The sequence below is a fragment of the Pezoporus occidentalis genome, unplaced genomic scaffold (genome assembly GCF_034315485.1).
Source record: "Pezoporus occidentalis ecotype Australia unplaced genomic scaffold, CSIRO_AGI_Poc_V1 ctg9, whole genome shotgun sequence".
Classification (NCBI taxonomy): domain Eukaryota; kingdom Metazoa; phylum Chordata; class Aves; order Psittaciformes; family Psittacidae; genus Pezoporus; species Pezoporus occidentalis.
In genome coordinates this window covers 6,160,431-6,184,439 of record NW_026916262.1, presented here as the reverse complement: position 1 = coordinate 6,184,439, position 24,009 = coordinate 6,160,431, and the positions used below count along the sequence as shown (strand labels likewise).

The 24,009-nt window shown below is 38.2% G+C and overlaps 1 protein-coding gene across 3 annotated transcripts; it reads right to left on the bottom strand.

The window, feature by feature from the left end:
* Positions 1-697: 697 nt before the first annotated feature.
* Positions 698-23,974, bottom strand: HEPACAM2 (HEPACAM family member 2). 3 transcript variants are annotated; one of them, XM_062605064.1, is made up of 10 exons: positions 21,259-23,971; positions 18,043-18,393; positions 16,813-17,097; positions 10,732-11,028; positions 8,217-8,342; positions 8,107-8,131; positions 7,946-7,983; positions 6,580-6,653; positions 4,659-4,771; positions 698-1,402 (listed from the first exon to the last, which is right to left on the bottom strand). In XM_062605064.1, the coding sequence occupies exons 1-10, from the start codon at positions 21,326-21,328 to the stop codon at positions 1,393-1,395; spliced, it is 1,389 nt and encodes a 462-aa protein (XP_062461048.1). In that variant the 5' UTR covers positions 21,329-23,971; the 3' UTR covers positions 698-1,392. The 3 variants fall into 3 exon arrangements, with proteins under 3 accessions (XP_062461048.1, XP_062461049.1, XP_062461050.1); XM_062605065.1 differs by lacking the exon at positions 698-1,402 and having other exon boundaries at positions 4,655-4,771; positions 21,259-23,972; XM_062605066.1 differs by lacking the exons at positions 698-1,402; positions 4,659-4,771 and adding an exon at positions 5,814-5,900 and having other exon boundaries at positions 21,259-23,974.
* Positions 23,975-24,009: the final 35 nt, after the last annotated feature.

Below are 24,009 nucleotides of genomic sequence, written 5' to 3'. Positions count from 1 at the left end.
CTCTCTGGCCCTTGGAATAACATATTGCTATTTGCAGAGCTGGTTCTGCTGCCACAGCTAGGAGGATTATTTAAGCCTGACAGTAGGCTTTTCTTCTTTCTATAGCACAATCAGTTTCATTACCATTTGAGTTTTTGTCCATAAATTTTGGTTGTATGTGAGGAATAGGAATATGGCTGCCATGACCTGCATACACAGTCATTTCTATAGAGAGGTTGTAGGCAGATGCTGAGAGGAGGCTGAGGGCAGTGGGGGCCACGGGGTACAGTGGGGCTGGGTGTGCTTTGGCTGAACCACTGTGTGGCAGGGGAAGGAAAAAGGCCTGCAGGGAACATCTTACTTGACCTTCCCCAAAGCAACAGGCAAGATTTTTGTTCCTTATTTATAAACTTTATGGTATAGGTCCTTCCCAGTGAAAATGCATAGCCATACATAGCCCACAGAACTATCCCACATTACGCGCTGCATAAACACCATTATTTTATTAAAATATTGTACAGGTATTTTGCAGAAGTTTATAAGACTATTAGCGTGTTTTTTTGTCTTAGATTGCTAAAGTCTTCTCACATTATTGACAAATGGCTTATTTGAAATGGCTTGTTATCGAGACATGAGCACAGATTCTGAAACAAAATGTTTCAGAAGTCGTAGAATCAACTAGTTTGGAAAAGATCTTTAAGAATATCAAGTCTTTCATGGCAAATAGAAAACCAGTTCAAATGCAAAGGAAACAATTTAATGAGAACATACTATATTTGAATAATATACAAGTGTACATTTTAAAACTGTAACTGCCTGGCAGATCAGTTTCTATGTTTGTAAATTGAAAGATAATGTTACATTAAATGAATTAAAAGAATTACTCTATTTAAAATCCCAAATGTATTTTGCAATCTGATACATTGCATTTATTATGATTCCTTCATGCCAGCTATGGAGACCTTCTCTTGTAAAACTCAACCCCAGTGAAAAACACCCATACACGATTTTTGACATTTTTTAAATAAAACAAGCATGGGAAGTGTCTTGGGCCTGATTCCTCACTGTGCCTCCCACCCATTATTGTAATGAACCAAATAGGTTTTATACTGCAATTTTTAAACTGTCTCTTTATCTTTTGTATTCACAAAAAGGAAACACATGTAAGGAATGAAAAACACCATATTTTTCAATAAACTATTCATTAACAGGAAACAAGCAAAGAAAAAGTTAAAAATGGGTAATTTGAAGTACCCAAAGGAAAGGGATTATCAGTCTGAAGAGAAACTGCTGTTTGAAGAATAGCTGGCATAAGCCTTTGCCATTCTTGGAGTTGTTGGCATTTCATTTCAATATATAATAAAGAAGTCACAGTCATATTTTCAGATGCTTTGATTTCCTGTTCCTGTATCTTCATACACGTCTAGGAAAGAACACATATATATGTATTTATATATATATAAATCAGTTGTCCACAATGATGTCTTTCTTTTCTTTAAAAAACACTATTGCAAACATATAAACAAGCCAGCAGTTCTAAACACAAAAGTAGTTTTTCAGCCTGAATGACAGTTTTGGGGCATTTGACTGAATTTTTAGTATGTGTAAGAATTAGAGCTGTTACACATACGAGAGATCTTATGCATCTTGAAAAGATAGGATGGGTCTCAGCCATAAGTAATATAATGGCTAATATGCCACTCCACACTGCTGCTTTTTCAGTACAGATATTTCAAGTTGCTCATATGTTATCAGCGATAATGTACCAGAGCACCTTCTATAGGGTAACGATAGGCTGAGTCAGTGTAATACGCACTACAAAGCCCGCGCTGAAATGCCTGGCAAAGGTTTGCATCCTCATTGCTCTTCAGCAGTTGGCAGAGCAGAAATTTCTGAAATGGTTAATGCTTGAACTGAGAGAAACAGCACATATGTGAGGAGAGGGAGATGATGTAAATTTATTTTCATATGATGTGAAAATGAAACCTAAGTTACAAGCAGTTTCTGCTCACAGAAGAGTTGTAAGCTGTCAGTGGTTACGTATAAAAGCTGCCTAAACTTCTTGCTCATTAACTCTTACGGCCATTTTCAGATTTCTTTCATATGTGAAAGAGCTTGTTGCCCAGTTGCTCGTTGGATTTATATTTAGCTTAAGAAATGTGCATTAAAAAACAGCTTAGAAGAGTGTGTTTAATTAAATGGTTGAGTATGTGACAGTCGTGTAACACTCTGTGACTGTTGAGCCCAAAGATGGAGCAGAACAAAAAAAGCTGATGCTGTGTTTTCCCTTTGATTATTTGGAAGAGCAGGGGAGGCACATCTGCAAAAGACTTTTGTGAACAGGGACTCATATCACCATGCAAATGTAAAAGCGCAAATCCAGCTGTCATCTCAGCTCATTTTTTTTTTACTGCAATTAGGGTATTAGTCTGTCAAAACCAAAGAGAGTTTAAAATAGTTTCCAGCGGTATTTTTACTTTATAGAAGCTGGGCCACATCTAAAAAGTTGTAATTATTCAGAGTGTCAGAGGCATATGTGCATGTGTGGATGAATGGATAAAAAGATTGATAAAAACATAAGGGAAAGTTGAAAGGAAAAGCTATTTCCATAGTGTCAGGCATTCTCTAGTCTGTGAATTTCCTGGTACTGTCACCGGGATTTCTAACAGCAAGAGAGAGACCATTAGCTAACACTGCAGAAATTAGATTCAAAGAGAGGATCTGGAAGATTCTCAGACTTAAATCTGAGAAAGAAACTGTTTTTATTACTTTTCTTTGCACATTAATTCTAACATATTTACGACGCTAGAGCAGTTCCAGTTAGAACCACTGGGAATAAGAGTAAAGTGATCGCTTTACCAACAAACCTGTTTGGTGCCCATAATATCAATTCTTTTGGTGTTTACAAAGAGAAATTCCTGCCATAAGCAGAGTGCAGGCAAGTTCTTTATAAGTTTTCCCATGAATGTTGCTGATTACTGTACAGATGGCTGCATACCAAGCCTGTGGGATCCATCCATAAGCAATAATTACTTTGCACTATAGGAGTTTGGAATTACTTTCCCAGCTCAATTCTCAATTCTGTGGTGTTTTGTTTTTTCCTCATATGGAATGCTGAAGCATCCTGCTGCAAGTACCAGTATCGACTTAGTTGTCATTTATTTACCACTTAGAGTGCTCCTTTGTAGCACGTCAGGAATTGGAAAATTCATGAAAGTGGTCTTTCTAATCTGAGAAGTTTACCTGTTATCATGTCTAGCAGATTTTATTCATGAAAATTTTGTTCCTACATTTCTTTTTTTAACACCTTGATGTATGAAAAAAGCAGCAAAATGGGTTTATGCAAATGAGTCCTTCCCAACTACAGAATATGTTTTGCAAAGTTTGAGTCAAAATCTGAGCTGTCACAAAGTTCAAGCTACCTTTGCTTTGAATTTATTCCTTTTTTAAAGGCGTAATGTACTTGCGAGAAAGTTGAGAAAGAAGACATGTAGGAAGAAGAATAAGAAAAGTTTTACTTTATGAATGCTGTATTTTACATCTGGTTTAATAATCATCTTAAGTTTCAAAGTGAGGAACTCCAGAGCAAAAATGTCATTACTAATTCATTATTGCTTTCTCACTGATCAGTTTGCTTTTACAAGCATAGTTGCATGTTTGCACACATAATTTGGACACATAGTTGAAGATGAAACCTGCACAAAGTTTTTAATAGTGTAAGTACTGAATGCTAATGCAGTCACATAAACATTATCATTACTCAGCCAACTGATTAATATATTGGTAAGAGTGTGTGTTTTCAACCACAAAAGAATGAGAACACATCATAAAAACATGGAAAATGTAATATAAAAGGCTTGTTACCAAATAGTCTTGTGTGCTGTTCCTGATTTGTAAGAAAGGCTGTCGATATTGACAACAGGTTTATGGCAGCTGTACTGCAATTACAGAAACTTTACAGTGTATTCACTCTTCTTATGCCAAGAAGTGCTATGAAGTAGGTGATTTGAACAAAACCAGGACTACCAGACACTAAATGCATAAGCACAACGTTCTGTGGTCTTTCTGGTATTTAACTCAGCAAAAGTGCTTCTGTGGAGTTCCCAGGCAGGGTACTGCAGAACAAGAATCCTTTTCCTCTAAACCATTAGTTAAGATAGAAATGAAGACATTGCTCACTCAGGTGACTGAGCATTGTCCATTAGTATCTCAATGACCATTTTAACAACCAATGGTTACTGATCAGCTGGCCAGTTTCAGCACTACAAAAAAAGCCCTCTTACTCTACTTGCCACATGGCTGGCAGGCCTGGAAGCTGTATTGCTGATTAAGCTGCTTTGATTGATGATTTAACCTGCTCAGTGGAAAGTGCTTGATGTCTCAGTGCTGTGATATTGTAGCCTCTTAAAACATTTGGGAATTTTCATTTGAAATTGTCTGAAGATCTCAGTTTGTTTGGTTTTTTTTTTCACACATGATGAAACAACAGACTGGAGTATTGAGGAAAAAGTAGGGATTGAATAGGAAACAGTGGAGGAATTGATGTGGCTCACACCTGTTTTCCTTCTTCACTCTCCTCTCACTGGAATCAAACACCAGCTACCAAAATGTAAATTGTTCTGGTTGCAAAAGTATTTTTCTTTGAGCTACCACATAAATGCACAGAGCCTCTAACTTACTGTTGATGGTCTTGTTGCAGCTGGTCTGGAATATGCTGAATAACTTCATAAACTGTACTAAGCATATCCTGGCCTGGAACAAAGTCAGAGCCATGAACAGTTTGACTTGAAACCTAGAAGTAGCAAAGAGTATTCCTACTGTAAGTACAAATGGGAAAAGAATCAACAGAATTTAAACTCATAACTGCCTTTTTTTCTAACTTTTGCCTATGAATGCCTTGCATATGGGTTTAACAGTTCATCTGCCAGTTTACATTTAATTTTGATTAAGTTGTCATCATGTTTATAGTAACACAAGCAATAGTTTTAAATTCAATCAGGATCTTAGATTTAGGATGCAGCTCTTGCATTTAATACAGTGAGTATTTCATATTAGTGTACCAAAAGTCAAGGAAGGAACATTTAACAGAGAGAAGCAAGAAAACAGACAATAAAAAGGAGAAAATATCCAGAGAAAGGGTTCAGCATGAAACTCCTACCAACATGTCAAAGAGAGGGAAATGAAAGGAATTTCCATAAATGAAGTAACATGGAAATGTCATTGTTCAGTATGTTAAGTATACGAATCTGCTGTTATGTTAATATGAACCTCATTATATCCACTTATTATTTTTTTCTCCTTTTTCTGCTAACTGAAATGAATCAGTGGATCAATGCTGACTTTATCCGCAATGCTGTAAATCTGAGTAACAATATAAATCAGTGGAGTTTCTCCCATTTCTTGCAATTTTACTGGATTTCATTGCTTGTGCATCCATTCTGTTGTCCTTGTTACTTTTTTGTCCCTCCTAACCTACTAATGGCCTGATTATGTAATAATGTGACTTTTTGATATGACCAGCCTAAGGGGTATCACAGTGTGTTTAAGGCTGTGATGATTTAGGGCCTGATCTCCATGCTCAGTAAGCCTTCTACAGTCACAAATTTTACAGATACAGTCCACCTCCTCTGTTTTCTTGAAGCCTTTTATTTCTGCTTCTGTACAAGTATGTCCTCTCCACTAACCTTTATGATAGCACTGTAGCCCTAGAAGTTTCTATTTCAATCATCTAACCCCAGCAAAGGGTTTATTAATCTATGACTATCTTTGCTAATACATCATGTATTATGCTAGCTAATCATAATAACAAAACAGGTAAGACTGCTAATGTGACCCTGTCTGATCATATTTTAAGACCTCTTCCTTACCTGACCATATGGATGTGCTCCAAAGGTCCAAGATTGTATTGCCAGAAATTTTTCCTAGCAGAGGGAAAGTGCTAAATTTTATGGCCCTGTTTCTCATTTTTTCTTTGTCCTTTTACACACCACATCAGAATGATCTCCAACTGCTATACAGTAATGTCAGCAAAGCCACAATGCAGAGAAACAGCATATGTAGCAGGATTCTTCTGCTAGCAAAATTTGTGTGCTTAAATCCTCCCCCACAATACATGAAGCTAACAAAATAATTCTTCTGAAAAATAGCTAAGCTTTAGTTCACATGTTTTTAAAGTGAAAACTTTAAATACCCCCTTGAGGCTTTCCTCCACTGCCAGAGTTGTATGTTGCATGAGCAGCAACATTATGGTCAAGGGAGAAAATGGCATCAAAATATTTTATTTGCTTGTGTGACACAAGTGGTTCAGTGCTTCCCATCTACCCAATACTACTAATATTCTTTTAATATAGGGTAGATGAAGTGAGATTGTTGTCTTTAGAGGGTTTTTTTGTTCCTTACTGTATGATGTTGATACAAGTACTAAACTAATAACACAGTAAAGAAAGAGTAAGTACTGGGTAAACAACAGCCGTGAATACGGTGTAATAGAGACCAGCAAAAAGCAACAGAGCAAACTGACAGAAGGATTCTAGTACAGATATTTAGTACACCTTAAGAAAGAGAAATGAAACCATCAGTTTATGATGTAAAATCACCTACCCTAGAACGACTGGCAAGATCAGGAATAGCCACAAATTCATATATTCCAAAATCATCCAAAGCACTTTCATGTCCTAAAGTTAGAACAAACAAACATGAAAAAAGGTATTGAGGTTTAATATGAACGTGGAAAATCATGTCTGGCAAAGCAACTTGGCCTAATTTTTGAAACATCCAAATATTAGTTGTTTGATCTGCTTTAAACCACTTCCCTGCCAAGCTCCAAAGCTGGTGTGGATAGATTCAGGACAGCTGCACAGCAGCATGCACAGTGCTTGGCACCTTGGGCCAAATGAGGAGCCTCCTGTAACCTCAGTAACAGTTTGGTACAGCCGTTGGAACTCCCTTTGCTGGAAGGCTAAACAGACTGATTTACTTTTATTTCCCATAGAAAATAGGCATAATCCATAAGCTCAGCACCGTAGTGAGGCAGTACCACTTGAATCTTTTATAATGCTGAGACTAAAAAAAGGGGAATGTAATACTAATAGGTGCTACATTATTAAACCAGTTGACAAACTGTATCTGGGACTTCAGATACAACTTGTAGTGAGGGTGGGAGTCTCTTTCTCTACCCTCCAACTGTCCAGATCTGAGACTCTTAGCTGTCTCTTGGGCATCACTCCACAACAAAGGCTGCAACACTAAAGATGGTGCTGAGATTTCCTCCTCCAATACCACTTGCTAGAGTCAAGGAGCCTCTGTGATGAAGTGAAATTTTTACGTACCTAAGCTTCGTATACTTCCCTACCCTCTTGTATGCAGCAGCTTATGGCCTGCTCTGATGCTCTGGTAGGAAGCAATGGGAGTAAAAGTGCTACCCTTACAAAGGATGGCCGGGCTCCAGCCTCCTTGTGCAGGATCATGTGGGAAGGATTGTGGAGGGAAAAGAGGCAATGAAAAAAACACACTGGGTCCTGATAACATACAGAAATGTAGTACTGAACATGGTAGAGGCTAAAATGTATATACTGTATGGTTATATTTTTATCTTACAATTTTGATATCAGTTGGTGCCATGAACATTTAGAATTGTGATCCTCCCATGCCATATCACCTCTCACGATCCCATAGTAACACTAATTGATCTCATATTGGTGTGAAGAGTGGAATAGAAGTGATCCTAATCCCAGAATAAACAGCTAGATTTCAAGACAACCAGAGTATGTGCTGCTGTGAACTCCAGGCATGTACTAAACTCACAATGACCTGTTGCCATTTTGGTTTTATCTTAAGTAAGCTAGCACAGAAATATGCAACCCAAGTCAAAAACACACTTCCTTTTCTTTGCTTCTTGCTTTTTTATGTGGAGATGCCATTTTTCTGCAGGAATGGATTACGCTCATGCTTCTCTTATTAGCATTACCTGAAAATGTATGCGCCTTTCTGTAATCAGCCTCTGGCCTAGAAAACATAAACATGTTTTTCAGTTTGATGTCATAAGCCAAGGAAAGAAAATCAATATAAAAAAAATTGCAATTCTCTTGATATATATGACTTGACATAAGAATTATTTATTTTTTTTACCTTCTCTGCAGCTTCTGTTGTATCACTGAAAAGAAGAAAAAAAAGAACTATTATTCTTTTTGCCCAAATGGTCCAAAAGAAGAGCTGGAGCGTACTTAACTTTTACATACCTTTATGTGGCTGGTATCTTTTCCATATGAATAAAAAAGCCATAGCTAGGATCAAAAATAATGAAATTCCTGTTATTACTGCAAGAGATGACAGAGATTTTCCCTTCTGGGCCAGCTTTTCCAATCCTGTGACAGAGCAGATGAGTACTGTATTTAGTCTCTTGTTCTGTACAATGTGGTACAATGACACTGAAAAACACACCTTTTGAAATTCATCTGAACCTAGTAAACCTGCACAGAGATACAAAATAGATATACAGTTTGGGTTTGTGTGAATTGGTAATATTTCCTCCCTCCCACCATATCTCCTGAAGTGGAAGAGCAATGATACGCGTATGAGTCCAGAACTGGTTGGCACGTACAGCTAAATGAAGGTCAGTAAATGTAATCCACAAATTGCAGCATCGCAAAAAGGAGACGCATATTCTAATTTTAGGCATAGAGAAACTGAACTACCAAGAAATTAGGTGACACTTATGTGAGCAGTTTGTGCTAGATGGGAGAGAACTCCTCCTAGCTGTAGGAGCGGTAGAGTATCAGGGCATAACTGAACTACTGTGTTTTTTCTAAAGATTTTCAGATCACTGACAGTTTGGTTACTTACCAAATCCATCAGAAGTCAATAAATTATGTTTATTTGTATTCATATCTAAATATATCCAAAGTATTTTTTTCCTCTGCTCAGATAGTTATGCATTAGCAGCAGTTTTCCAGCAGGATTTACTGACAGAACACAAACACCATATGTATATAATTACATATACAAAAGCACGTGGAAAGCATTTGCGTAGAATTTGCAAATACAGCAATGTAAAAGTTAGGAAACACCAGACATATTTTCTTCTGCACCCTCAGTTTCCTCCTTTAGCTCTGAATCATGCAGAAAACCATGTAATTAAAGGCCATGTCACAATCCATACAGGTAAATTAATGTTGTGTATTTGTCAGCAGCAGCTTTATTAATCAATTCAAATATGCATTATTTAGCTGGATATGTTTCCAGTACTTGGATGAACTTCTGTGCAGAGAGCTATCATTGCTCACATCTACCTACACCTCTGTGTAATTCACCAGCAGTTTGCTGGCTGCATGTGCACCTGTTGTACCAAAGATTAAATATGTGGATTTCAAACCAGAGACATCCCAAAGGTATGGGATTTCCTGATGATTTTTAGCATTAATTAGGCTGCTGTTTATAGCATGGTATAAGTGAGTTTCAGTTCCTTAGGTGGGGGAGCTGTGTAAGGTCTTCTGAAATACCAGAGTTCCTGTTGCTGCTGACAACGGGGTTTCCAGTATTTTGAAAGGCACAGTCCAGGCTCTATATCTAGGATTATGGGGACAGGGAAAAGGGCTCTGGAATAATACACATAGTCTTTGCATTTTCTTTCACCAATAACCACAATGTTTAGTTTTAAAGTACAGTTTTCTCAATGTAAAACTGTAACTCATCTTCCTTCGAGCATAGAGTAAGCCATGGATTTGTAATGAGTCCATAAGTCAGCCTGAGTGATGGACATCTGCTCTCCTTGTTTACTTGACTAACAAATGGCTGAACTCTTTGTTCTGCACAAGTGAAATTGCTTTGTTAAATTTTATAAAAGGCAACATAGTCTATCTATCTTATTGAACATTAATAGCATACATTCCTTATCTGAAAATACTTGTATTGATCTGTATTAGCAAGAGATAGCCGACTTCCTCCATATCTTGTTCTTTGATGTACGCTTCTGGAGGCTTCCTGTAAAACTGCTCTGCTGCCGTTTAACATGATCTGATACAGGAACTAATGTTATAATTCATGAGAAATAAAGGTGTTCATTCAGTGGAACCTAGGAGTCAATTCATAGATTCATAAATACGACAGTGAAATAATTTTTATGAATAGATTGTAATAAAACTACTGCATTGTTATCATACACTAAAACTAAGGTTCTTGTAATACAGAACCATACTGGTAAAATATTAAAGACCTTCATTGCTGGTGAGTCTGCACCTGGTTATTTTAGTCAGTGATGTATGCTGAAACTATCCTGTGTACTGGTGAGCCTCAGGGCTCACAGCTCCTGAAAGCTGTGGGACTGCGAGCCTTGGACTAAATCTGCCCTGGGGAGGGAAGGCTCACCTCAGCATTCAGCAGATTTCCGCACCATCCTCTCCATTAATCTTCATCATTTTTAAAGGTAAAAAGTAAGAAAGAGAGTAAGAGACATAGCATTCTGCCATGTTACTTGATCAGATAACGTTTGCCTACCGAGAAAGTTTTTCTGCTCAAGGGATAAAGTTCCAAATGGCCAAATATATTTTAGTGTCAAACTCCCATAAAGCTTCAGCATCTTGGTGGGTCTTGTCCTAAGCCATGTCACATGGTGAGGAAAACCGAGATCCCACTGAAAGGCCAAAATCCCCTTTGCTACATTGTTGGCAAGACCTAACTTCTGATACATATTCTCTCTCTAAGAATTATTTCCTTTTTCTGGGCTTAATAGTTACAGCAATGATTTAATGTTCTTACCTACAGAAGTAACAACAACTGTGAAATGAGTTTCATCTCGTTTTCCAGTCACATTGTTGAAAGCGCGGCACATGTAATCTATTGTCTTCTGGGCCACTTTATCGGATACAACTTCCAGGTGGGGCCCGTATTTGATGACATGAGTGGTATTGTCAGCCCTTTGAATCCATGAGTAAGTATTTGGTGGGTTTGAATCTGCTGAGCAGTCGAACAGTATAACTTCTCCCATGTCCACTGTAAACACTGCCCCTATATTCAGACCTTTATCTGATTTAACCCTAAGTCCATAAGGTCCGTCTCCATTGAAAAAGGAAAGAAAAAAACATAAATAAAGAAAACACAGTGGAAAAAAATAAAATCAAAGCATATAATTTAACTTTAAATAAAAGCATATATCTAAACTTAGACTTTTTAAATTAGGCTAGCCTTTAGAATGTCTGGCATTGGATTCAAGCATTTCAATTAAAAGGCTTTCAGTTCAAGAACTTGGTCTGTACTAGGTTTATGCCAGACTACACCCACTGAATACTGATCTAATCACTGTTTAGGTAAAAAGCACAGGTCTATGCATTGTTCAGTATGATAAAAAGAACAAAACCTGAAAACAGCTGAAAAGCTGTGGAGTAAAGGAACAGGTATTCTTCAGGGGCATATTTGACCCTTTCTATTTAAATGCCAAACTTATTGGTATAAGTAATTACTTTGCACATTTAAGTGAACAAATTAGCCTTGAAATATATAAATATTCACTGTAATACTTTGCAGTATAATAACTATTTGGGGAACTATCCTGCAGGTATCCTAGATTGCGGTGGGCCTTAGAAAACTTCAGAAAAAGTTTTCTATGAATGCCTGCTAAAACAAACTTAAAACTTCCCCCCACTTTAGTAGCCTTGTACTATTTTCAACATCTAGGTCATTTCAGATCACGGAGATTTTATATCTTTACATGTTAAAATCTATTTTTACAAGAATTTAATTATAGAAATTAATGTAGCAAATATAATAATCAAAATGTGCCTTATTAAATTACCTTTTCCAGTCAAAAAAACTAATAATTTTAATGTTGCTTATTCCCTAAGGGCTTACATGCACAATCAAAAAAGCACAGACCTAATAATGACAGAAGCCAAAAGAAGAAAATATGCAGAACATCCTTTTGGTAGGATCCCTGAAGTTCAGTGAAGGGGCTGACAAATGCCTCCACAGAATGGCATTTCAAAAAGGTAAGTCAGTATTATGTCCATGGTACACAGTTCAATCAGGTAATATTTCCACCTTCCTGCAGTTGTCTGGAAGCATTAAGATAATGTAGCTGAGTTGGGATGGGAAATTCCCTGCTACATGAAGTGGCACTGTAACATTTCAGACTCTTTTTCATCAGGAAATTCAGGCTGATGTTAGACCTTCCTCTTAACACACACACTTCTATTTATTGCCTTTTTTTATGAGACTGATTTATTCTTCAGGAACACATAGGCAAACAGCATGCAGCACAAAACAGGCACTTTGTGTGTGCCTCTGGGATTTTTTTGTGAAGGCTTAGACAAGACAATGCAGACTATCACACCATGACCTCAGTTTAGTCTACCTTTAGCCAAATATCCACATTTCACAACCTAAACTTGTCAAACTTTTTTATTTTCTCTACTTACTTCTTAGCTGTAAGCTTTATGCAGTCTCATTTTAAGGAAGGCCTAACATCATACATAATATTTACTTGGGAAATGCAGTACGGAGTCACTTCAGCATGAATTAGTGCTGCTCCCACCTACACTGTGGGGGCCATTCTGAAGAACTGAGGCATCTGGGCTCCTACTTCATAGGCTCTGCAGTTCCCGAGTTATTTGCTTTACTGTATCCAAGAGCCAGCTGACCCTGTAATGAGCATTTCTGGGAACTGCAGACCTATCACCACTACTTTGCCTTGGCAGACCTCACTCAGCTGCATGTTTCAGGGGACAGGAGCCCCGCTAGAACACCAGCTTCTCTCAGGAGCTTGCCTGTCACAGGTATTTACTTCCCTTTTTTTCAGATGGGAAAGGAGAGGGATGTACTGAACTTTGACTATTTCATAACTGAAAGTAAAACCTCTCATGCACTATTTATAGGCAGAAACATGTTTTTTTTTTCTTTTCAGAGTAATTCAGTGGTTCCTCATATCCAACTTTTCTTTCTTAGAAGAATTAGCTTTTTTTTTTTTCTCACTGATAATACAACCCTTGATATAAGTGAAGAGAGATTAATGGTAAGAATAGCTGACTGGTCTCTGTGCCCTCTCACTATAGGGGAAATTTGCCCCAGCTTGCAAAAGAATCAGAACTAACTTCTGCTTTTTTATCAATATCATAACAGTGTAGCACAGATAACACTTAACACCATAACTACACTTCGTGTGAAAGCTCCAAATTGAAATAAATCATTCTAAAAACACTGAGGCACACTGGCTGGGAAAGTACATTTGAAACAAACAAACAAACAAAACAAGAGTTTTCTTAAGAAATAGTTAAATCTTAGCAAAGTCTGAAAAGTGGCATTCCTTGAGGAAATCAACACAAGCATTGGGTAAACCTTCTGCTTCGCCTGGATCTATCTTTTGCCTCTCCTGGGCATCACATACATTGGGATCCCTGACCGCTGGGTAGCTGAGGGACATACATGGCTTCAAGGATAATTCTAAAAGGCAGGTAATTAACCATTTCCTCTCTAGGACTGAATATATTCTATCTCTGAGAAGTCCCAAGGAAGGAAATTCCACTTAGTCTGCTAAATTCAACTCCATCAGCACAGCGCAACAGTTTCTGATGCAGCCTCCATGACAATAATTTGTTTCTGGGTCACGCTAATTTAATAGTCATGTTCTAGGGTGCATTATCACCACAGCTAGAGGGGAAGCAGAATAATATTAATGTGAAATGAAGAACAAAGCACTTTTGAGTCTCAGTCAAAACACAGTGACAGCCTTCATGGATCCCTTAGTTCTACTTCTCCTTTCTGGTATCATTCTCAACAGAAAGCTGCCCCTTGTCTCAGTAAAGCCAGTTAACTAAATGACTTGTAAAATAATAAATCATCTGTTCTGAGTAACAATTTACTGCTCTGTGGGAATATTTCCAATTGCTTCTATTGCCACGAGGCTGTTACTGTTTCCAAGCAGATGGCAGGTATTTACTGTGGTTGACCTTTTTTTTATCACCTCCAGTAACTCCCCCGCAGCAATGACATATGGTACATAGAGATCCCAGGGCCTGCTCTAGGTCATTATTGACAACTGGGAGCTGGGAGACAAACTACCCCTCAGGGAGAGGTTGCACTGTCTTACATGACCTCGTATAGCTCAGGAAGTAAGACTCCAACTCCCATCACCAACTTGGATATGGACAGTAGCGCAAGAGTTGCAGTCTTTCAGCATTGCATTGTTTTCTCTAAATTTTTTTTTTCCAAATTTTAAATTATGCACAAAGCAAATCCTCAGTTCTGATGAAATAAAAAGGATATTCTGAAAATGCAAATACTTTTAATGATATCTCCGCATGTGGAGAAAATCTGAGCCTCAAAGATTTTGGTACATACACAGACTTTCTGAGCTGGATATCACAATAATTCAAACAGCAAAAGGTTCCAGAAATGTGGACACTGAAGTAACTTTTAGATTTCAAAGTTCTGCTAAACAATGGCTCAAAAATAGGTTTTGAGTTTAGATCTTGGACAGATTTTTCAAATTTTCCAGAAAATGCATTCACTTGAGTGAGGGAGAAGGGAGGAAGCAGTACGGGAACTGCAGATGAAGGGCACATACTTTGTCAGAGCAAGTGTCCCAGACACCCATCTGTGGGGCCAGTCCTGTGTGGAACAGGACTGAAATGTGAATGTTGAACAGGCTGTGCCACAAACAAAAGGAGCAGTCCAAAAGGTAGCAAGAGCGGCAGATATTTTTCTAGCCTGACCTGATTTGGTTGCATTGTAAGAAGGCTGCCAGGTTGTGCTGGACAGAGTGTCCCCGAGTTTTGTGTAGGTATTCTTTGAAGAGAGAGGTGTACAAGGCCCAGTCATAGTTCAATAAAGTGAGAAAAGCAGTAGAGTCAGGGCATTCATAGACATGCAGCTTTCATTCTTAGCACTTTCAGCACCTAAGTGAGCTGAGATTGTAACTACAAAAGCAGGCATTTAAAACCCTGCTAACTTAATGTTTTGCTTTTTTTTTTCTTTTCTTTTATTACTGCAGTAATGAAAAGTTAAAGCTCCATCAGTGCCGGTAATTTCCTTGTAGAGCATTTTTTCATGATTCTTCTGTCTAATGTGATGGAAGCTCAGTTCACATCTGCCCTGTTCATGACTCTCTTCAGCAGCTTATTCACCTTCATGTCTGCATTGCTGTCAGTTATATAAGCTGCACCTAAGGGATAAGCTCTCATCTATAAATATCCTTGTTAGCCTTTGCTAATTTAGGCAGTTTTTTTCTCTTTTCCTGCTGCGGTGTAGAGACCCATACACACACTTCAAATGCAAGACACCCCCTTACCCAATTCTTACAGTTGTAATTAAAAATAAGTAGCAGAATGTATAATCAGAGGTGAAAGGGGAAGGAGGAAAACATGACATAGCAAGAGGTGTAGATTCTGAGTATACTAGTGGTGCAATCACACATCTAAGGCATGGTCTCTCTATGAGCTGCCAGCTGCCAGCACCTGGCAAAAGCAGGAGTGAGCCCCAGCCCTTGGCTGGACAGGAATCCTGTTCCAGCCCTTGCACTGTTCCATCCACACTGTGCCATTGGGTAAACTGGTTATGTCTGAACAGGGCTGGTGGCAAAGTAGGTCCTGACCTGTCTGATTCCAGCTCTCCTGAGAAGGCCAGTTTGACTTCCAAGGATTAGATTGCGGTAAGGTCATGTACATAGCACGTGCTACTTGCAAATCTTGGAGGCACTAAGAGCTGACATTACAGGAGGGGTAAGGAAGAAAATGAGGGTGCCCTCTTTAAGATTAAAGTATTATTGTTGAATGCTGATTAAGCCAATCTTCTGTTTTCTCCAACTCATTTAATTCATTAACTCAATCTACATTCACAGTTTATCAGGTGCTTTCATTTCCTGTCAAAATATATGGCTAGTTTATGGCTTACTCTTCTGCCAACATTGGCCTTTATGCAACTCTTCTTGCTCCCTCATGTTTCCCATTTGATGTGGAGAGCAAATACTCCTTTAGGCTCTGATTTTGCTAAACCAAACTGAGTTCTACGGGTCTCTTCTCCATTCCTTTCTGTTCTGTTTCTTTCCAGTTTGAAATCTGTGCTCTGGGATGTGCAGGGACTGCACGCAGTATTCTACATGTGGCCTCATCTTCTGCATGCCATTTCCTTGTTGGAAATATCTTGCCAACATGCCCTAAAGTTACGTATGTCTTTCTCATATCTTAATCACACTATCACTTAACAGACACCTTGTGACAGCTCAATCACCCAGGTTTACTACCTCAGTTATTTCCGAACCTATCTCCATCTTACCAGCAGAAGTTCACGTTTTTTATTCTCTAAATGTGGATGCCCATTTATTTTTACTAACAAATTTCATACCAGTCCTATTACAGAGTCATTCAGTCCTCCTAGTTTAATGTCACAGGTGACCTTCATTGAGATACTCCCAATCTTTATGCTGATATCATTAATGAGGTATTAAAAAAGGCTGGACTCAAAATGATCTTGAGGAAAACTATTAATAACCAGTCCTTCAGCCTGGTAGTTCCTGTACTTAGCTTTTTGACATTCTTTCCTGTCTCCATTTTTAACAATATTTCCATGTATACCCATCTGATGATTATTTTTTTTTTCCTTTGAGTCACATGTCCTCCAAATCTGAAGATATCTGTACTGTGGAATTCTCGAAGTTCCTGTTTGAATTCTGCAGTTCAGACTTTCTTCACAACTATACAACAATTAGAGCTGTTACAAACAAGCTTAATTTGAATGTAAGCTCACATATAATGTTGAATCAACTGTTTTCTTCCTGTTTCCACAGTTAGAGGCACTCTTTCCAGCCAGATCATTTATGCAAAGGTAATTATGAATATTTCATATACTCACAATATATGGTGGGTGCAATTATCTCACTTTCCATTGCACTGACAGGGTTAGATACCAGACAGCTGTAATTCCCAATGTCTTCTTTTACAACAGGAACAATTAGAAGTGTAGCATTGTTCGATGAAAAGGTGTAATTAGGGCCAGCATGGAGAGGCTTCCCATTTTTCATCCACTGGTAAACTACCCTTGTACCTTTACCCATGGTACATTTTAAGGTAATATTCCCTACATACTCCACTACTCCTGAAGATGGTTCAGTATGTACAATTGGCTTTGTGACAGGAACTGTAAAATAAAGTGATACAGAGTTGTAAAAGTGACAAGCCAGTATATTACAGTTTTCCTTGTCAAGATGATATAAATAGCAGTCAACATCCTCCCCGGAAAGTACTTGCATTTCAAATTTTATTTATTAAATGTGGTTAAAGGTTGAAAAAAGAAGGCTGAATTCTCAGCTGGTAACTGTAAGAATTGTTCTGGAATATAAATATTATAAATTTATATAATATTATATATAAATATAAAGCTAGACTGTATATACTGGTACAAGGACAAGGGCTGCAGTCAGGTGTATAGTGACCTCTAGCTCCTACCTCATAAGCAAATCCCTGAGGCCACAGAAATGAAAAGAGTGCAAAGCATGACTGCCCACAGCTCACTGTGGCTGCCCACAGCTTTGCTGACACTGGGCACTGCTGAAATACACTGTCAGTCCAGATGTGAGGATGACTGCAAACTGGGATGGGTATGGGAGTTAAATGACAGCTACAACTTTGGCATGACACCATGCAATTCTTTTCATTATTCCAAGCCCAACAGTTTCAGGGCTCCCTCTGTATAATCCATAAACTACAGTAGCCTCCTGACATTCTTTTAGATCATTCTTTTTTATTCCTCCCCTTGCTTTTTTTTTTTCCTCATGATTGGGAGCACAGCAGAGCCTTATGAAACCTTATTTTTAAGTTTCTCTAATTTCACATTGATGGTTTCTCTACCTCTTTAATTTTTTACATATGACCCAGAGACATTAGTCAATACATTAATTTTGTTTAAAGTTGACATATTTTAGCATTCCCTCCAGCAGTACTAGACGACAACATAATTGTTAGTATTTATTAATGTATGGTTGCATCAAATTATCCAGTATTGTAACTGGATACTAAGAAACAGAACTTTAAAACTATTGCTATTTTATTTTCAAAATGAAGATACTACATTTTACTAACTTACCATCAACAGCTACTTGAATCTTTTGACTGGCAGTTATTGTCCCATTTCCACGGACATTGACTTTTACAATATAATTGCCCTCATCAGTGATACGCAATGGATGGATCATCAAAGATGCATTCGGTGGTATGAGAGTAAACTTGTGCTGGAATTCCAAGTCTGGCACTACTGTTTGATTTACGGAGCCAAGCAAGTATTTTGGATTACTTTGGGGTCCCTCAAAAAGCCAAATTATCTGTATTTCAGAAGCTGTAGCATTGAAATTGTAGTCAACAGTAAGATGGAGTGGTTGCCCCTCAATACCATGGACGGTATGAGATGGAACTGTCAACTTTAAGGCTGAACAAATACCTGCATAAGAATGAAAGAACAAACAAATAAGCAAACCCAAACCACAAATGGAAACCCTGGAAAACTCAAATGAGAAACTGTCACAAAGATTTGTAAATGACTGGTTAAAAAATCTGTCCGTATCCCTATTCTTTCTGCATGACATTGCTCAATTTTGGGGTTTATTTAGCTGTCAGGAAGCAATTGTGCTGTAGAACAAGAAGCCAGTAACAGCTGCAGTATAATCATAAAATATGTATAACAAATATTTCTCACAGATGTGTTTGTGCAGAAAATTAGCAAAAACAGAGCAGGAATAGCAAGCAGTAGGATTACTGGTACTACCAGTATAGAAGGTACCACCATCATAAAGTAAGATAAAGAGAACTGTAAACTTGATTTCTTCTCAGTTAAAAACTGTAATTAACTTTGTTCCATTTGATTCATGGGGAAAAGTGGCTCCATGTAACAGCTTGGAAAGAGACTTTGTTCGGCAGTTAAGGAAATGCTTTCAGCAAAGACCAGAGGTGGTGAGGGCAGAACTAATTCTTTCCTCTGGAGTCTGTTCAGGAGTGGCTTTGGGCGACTGCAGTTTTTATCGCTTTATCTGGGTCTGCTGGGGTGATTTCGTAGGGTGCCATCAGCATGCAGGAGATCCTCCATCACATGCAGAGTGAGGGGCAAAGCAGACTGAGGCTTGAAGAAATTATTAGATAATGGTGCTCTGTCAAAGGCAAGGGTTTTACAGAAGATCTCTTGCTTTCACAGAGATCAAATCTTTTGTAGTCTGGAATGTTCTTCATCAGAAGGGTTATTCTTCACTGAAAGGGTTATCTTCTTCACTAAAAGTGTTTTGCAGCCCTGGAACAAGGTGCCCGGGGAAGTGGTGGAGTTACTACCTGTGGAGGTATTTAAAAGATGTGTAGATGTGGCACTTAGGGACACGGTATAGTGGTGGACTTGGCAGTGATGAGTGGACTTGATGATCTTAAGGGTCTTTTCCAACATAAAACATAGGTTCTATGATTCTCTTCTTCCCTAATTTTGATTTTTAATTAAAACTGAAGACTGTTGTGACTAATCTTTAATTTTAATGGTGAAATCAAGCCAATATGCCAAACTCTTACTTCATTCTCATCAGGCACAAATTAAATATAATTTAAGCCTACATCTATAGCTTTCCAAATATAATATACATTTTTCCAAGACAACAGAATTCTGAAAACTAGTTTTTGTATAATGACCATTAAAGGCTGCACCAAAATGACCTCCATTTGGAGCTCAGTGATCTTTTCTTTGCTTCCATTTTACTTTGCTATCACCAGTACTGGTAAGCAAAACAGTTGTTGTTGACATAAAACAATGACTGCAGCTTTAGTTTAAATAAGAAACTATGACATAACTTTTGAGTTTATGGCATAAACTGAAACCTGCATAGCAAGGTTTTATCATTAATTTAACAAGATCTCCTTGTCAAAGTGAATTTGGCTTCTCAACTGCTTTTCACCAGTGTTCACTCAGCTCTTCAGCTCTTCCAAAACCCCAAACTTGGTGTAAAATGTTCTAGATCAGTGACAATAGTTTTTACAATTTTTGCAAGTATATTAATTTATGCAAAAAAACCCAGACATTATGGACCAGGGAATCTGCAGTTTAAATACCCCTATTTGTACTAGGTAAGACTGAGGCATGCTCTTACCCAGTTTGGGATTTTTGTCCAAGAAAATGTTCCACAGAGTTTTGTTATTGCACCTAATTTTAGCTTCTGAGATCAATGTCTTTGGTGGGCTTGTGTCATGCCTCCAAAGCATTGATTGTTGTCATGATGTAAAGTACAAGCTGCACATTTCCCATACTAAGAAACATGCACATCTGTGTAAGGGTATACAATGAGAATTCCTGGTGAACAAACATGTACTCTAAAGCATTCTGCTTCTACAGTAGCATCTCTTGTAGGATTTTAATAACAAATGTCCAATAAAGTGTTAATGTAGATAAAGTGCATATTCACTGTGTTTTTTACCAACTGGGGGTTTAATTTTTAAAGTAATCCAATAATTTTTATATAAACCTGCAATTATTATGAAACCTAAACTCGTGATGAAGTATTTAGCTCAAAATCAAGGAAACTAGGTGACTGTATATGAAGTTCACAAAGAAGGTAAAAGAAAAATTGTCCTTACACATGAATGTATAGAGGATGCACTACTTCACAGAAACAATTAAATATAGAAAAAGTCAATTACAATAGTTTGTATAAATATGTTTATCTAACATTTGATCACAGGACATTCCTGTCAAAAACATACACTTTATCAGCCGCAAGAATAACAAATACATAACTTAGGAAAACTGCACCCAGATACCAAACAAATGTGCTATTAATGGGAAGACATTCTTCAGTTGATTGAAAGCTTCATTTAGTATCATACAAAGTACCTTTAAATGTTAACTATAAATGTTCTATATTAACTATAAGGCATCCCAATGAAGTGGAAAATAATGTTATCGGCACTGTCTCAACATAATACATTTTTAAAGAGATGTGTAACTGTTTCTATGTAAACTTTGGTTCAGAACCTGCCCAGCCTTACAAGAACACACAATGTATATATTACTCAGTAAAATGTGACAATATGTATGCAATCTATGCCCATGTTTTATAACCAGATTATGTATAGCATTCATCTTTGTCAGCTGCTAAAACTTTATAGCTCCACACATAAACCAAGGTGACACTATCTACTTAAAAGCTTTTAGGCTACTTTCTTGATATGAAACATCTGACTATACAACAGAAATATCTTGAAATTTATAAAGATAAATTTAAAAAAAAAATTTGCATTTTCACAATGACAATCAAATATATTTCATAATGTTTCTTACCTACAAGCAGAAAATACAGTTTGCATTGTAAGTCCCAAAAGAAATTGGCTAAAGGGCTCCATGAAAGCATCCTGTCCCACACAAATGCCACCTTCTCAGCAGTGCTAAGCCAGGGGTTGGACCTGCAGCTGCTCGTTTATTTGCTAGGGAAATCAGCAATGAGTTAACAGGCCCTATCCTGTCCCCTGCCTTATGTGATTTGAATATGTGTATACAAAGAACAAAGGGAGTGGAGCACCTGTTAGATGAGCACCCATCTTCATTGCCTCTGACTTTATCGTAACCCTCCCCTGGCAGTCGTAGCAAATACAACACAGAGTATAATAAATGAGGCAGAGTATACAAAGTACATTGAATTAACAAAAATAAGTGAATGCACCCAGTGTACAGGTTATATAAACATCCTTATTAACATCCTTTAGTTACAGTTTCATAAAAAATACCATACGAGTAGATGGTTCTGCTTATTTCAAGCTAGAATTAGTAGTCAGAATTTTCATCTTTTCCAGTGACAGCCTCTCCTTTTCTCTTATAAAAAATATTAATCAGCTACTAAAGAAAGAGCCTTGCTTACATATTTTTCCAGCACTTTAAAGCCTGTAACTTTCCAGTATTTTTTTTTTTTCCTTAGCATAAGCATAACTCAGCACTGCTTTTGTTCCCTATCTCTTAAATAAGATGTAACATGAAGCATCTATCAGGCATCTTCGAACAAAAAATCCTATGGCTGGAGTGGACAGCTTACTACAGTTGTTGAGTTAGCTGCTGATTACTGTTTATTCTGCATTAACTTACATTGGTTTAAATTAATACTAATGTATGATTTGGATGTTGTCCAAAGTTATCACCCACTATACAGATCAGCAGCAAACCAGGCAACCCTCCCAGTCGCATGTGCGGCAACAGTTTGCAACAGCAAATATTTGCAGCAACAGAGAGGGTTTAATTTTTTGCTATGCAACGTTCAGGCAGAGTATTACGGATTAACAAATGTCACGCTGCATCCTGCCTCATGCAGGTGGGACTGGTGGCAAGGAATTGCCTTCCCCCCTCACTGAGTGGTAGGAGCCAGGGTCCTGCAAAGCTCTAAGCCCCCACCAGAAGGGCTGAACACTCAATTTTTACTTAAGTTAGAGGAAGGTGAAAACACCTAGATCTATAAAGATCAAGTGTGAGAAGCAAGAAGGTTATTTCAGGTTAACAGAAGTACAGTGGTCCCACCAGAAATGTCACCACCTGACACAAGACAGGAGATGAAGAGAGTATTTTGCGTATTTCCAAAGACTTCTCGCATGTACTGTCCTGCCCCTCCTGAATGCTGTTGTTTATAACCTTCTTAATCCACTTAGGTGTAGGGCAGATGCATCAAATTGCAACCTTTTGTAAAACCTGAGTTAGAAATTATTATCTGCTTGGTTTCAACACATAATAAAATATTGGTCATAGGTTCCAATTATTTTCTAACTGAATGACAGGAGCCTTCACATTGGGATAAAGCCTATGTGAGCACTTCTAATGTCGTATGTGGGTGAAGACAGTAATAAAAAAGATTAGGGTAGTTATATTGTTTAAGTAACCGTGTCCTCTTATTTCCAGCATTTGCATATAAACTTGATGTCATTAATTTGCTGAAACTTTTTACACTGACTACCTCACACAGAGGAAGTGGATGCTAATAATTTGCATTCCTTTTCCCTCGGAATTCTAGCTTGTTCTGGTTGTTAAATGGCATTTGGACTCAATACAAATCAAACTTCACTCCTTCTTAATAAAAGCAACTTTATTTGCAGCATTAGTAATCTGAGCACTTTCAAGTATCTCTGAAAATGTTATTGCAAAGTAACTTTGTTATGTGCTAAACTTGTCAAAGGTTTTCCACAGAAATAATTACAGATTATCTTCCCAATGGTAGCCAGAAGTAATGAATTCCTGCTGAAGTATGCAGGGAAAGGACCGTCACTCCTGACCTTCCCTTTGCACTGTGTCAGTTCAAAGGAAGAGCAGCGTGCCTGCTTTACCTGACTACCCTGCAACAATGTACCAGCCAGCTAGGAGGCTAAATAAAGCCAGGATTAGGAAAAACACGCTGAGGTGAACTATGGGCAGATTCTGGTAACACCAAAGGGAAAGGTAACGTTTTCTCCAGGTACTGCTATGCCACAGTGGAAGTGTTGGTAGCCCTATTACTGAATGTCATCTCCTGTGAAGCAAAGATTACAGTACAAATTCTTCCATTTCCTGTCTGGATATAAAACAAATCTAAAACTCTAACAGCTTTTTTTTTTTAGTTGAGATCTAACGGCCAAATTACACAGACAAACAAGCCTGTTCTGCGGATGCAAGACTGCACATCCATGAACAGGCCAGATGCACTAGTGCGCAACACCTGAAATAACCCAAAGCAAACAGAAAATGGTCATGGACCAAGTGTATCTTCCAGTCTGTCTCTTTAGACAAAGCCTCGGTTTGTCCTCTCAGATAACTGCTTTCAAACTCTAAACTACAGTGTTCAGATACGAACATTCCCCAAGCTCCACTCGAGGTATTCACGGACACAGCCGTAACGCGGAGGCCGAGCCCGAGCACGGGCTGTTCCGACATGCGTCCAGCACCGCTTCCCGACAGCGGGCTGCCAAACAGCGAGCTCCTGCACGGCTCCGGAGGGTGCTACGGCCGTACCTGGGCCCTGCCTCCCCCGGCTGACGCGCCTCCCGCAGCCAACACGGCACCCAAACCCCCACTTCCCCTCAC

Excerpts from the sequence above, each read along its gene's own strand:
- HEPACAM2 (XM_062605064.1), bottom strand. The coding sequence starts at position 21,328 with ATGCTTTCATGGAGCCCTTTAGCCAATTTCTTTTGGGACTTACAATGC. Across the intron at positions 11,029-16,812 it reads AATTGCACCCACCATATATT|ACGGACCTTATGGACTTAGG; the intron begins GTGAGTATATGA and ends TTTTCAATGGAG. Across the intron at positions 4,772-6,579 it reads ATCTTGCCAGTCGTTCTAGG|GTTTCAAGTCAAACTGTTCA; the intron begins GTAGGTGATTTT and ends TGCTACTTCTAG.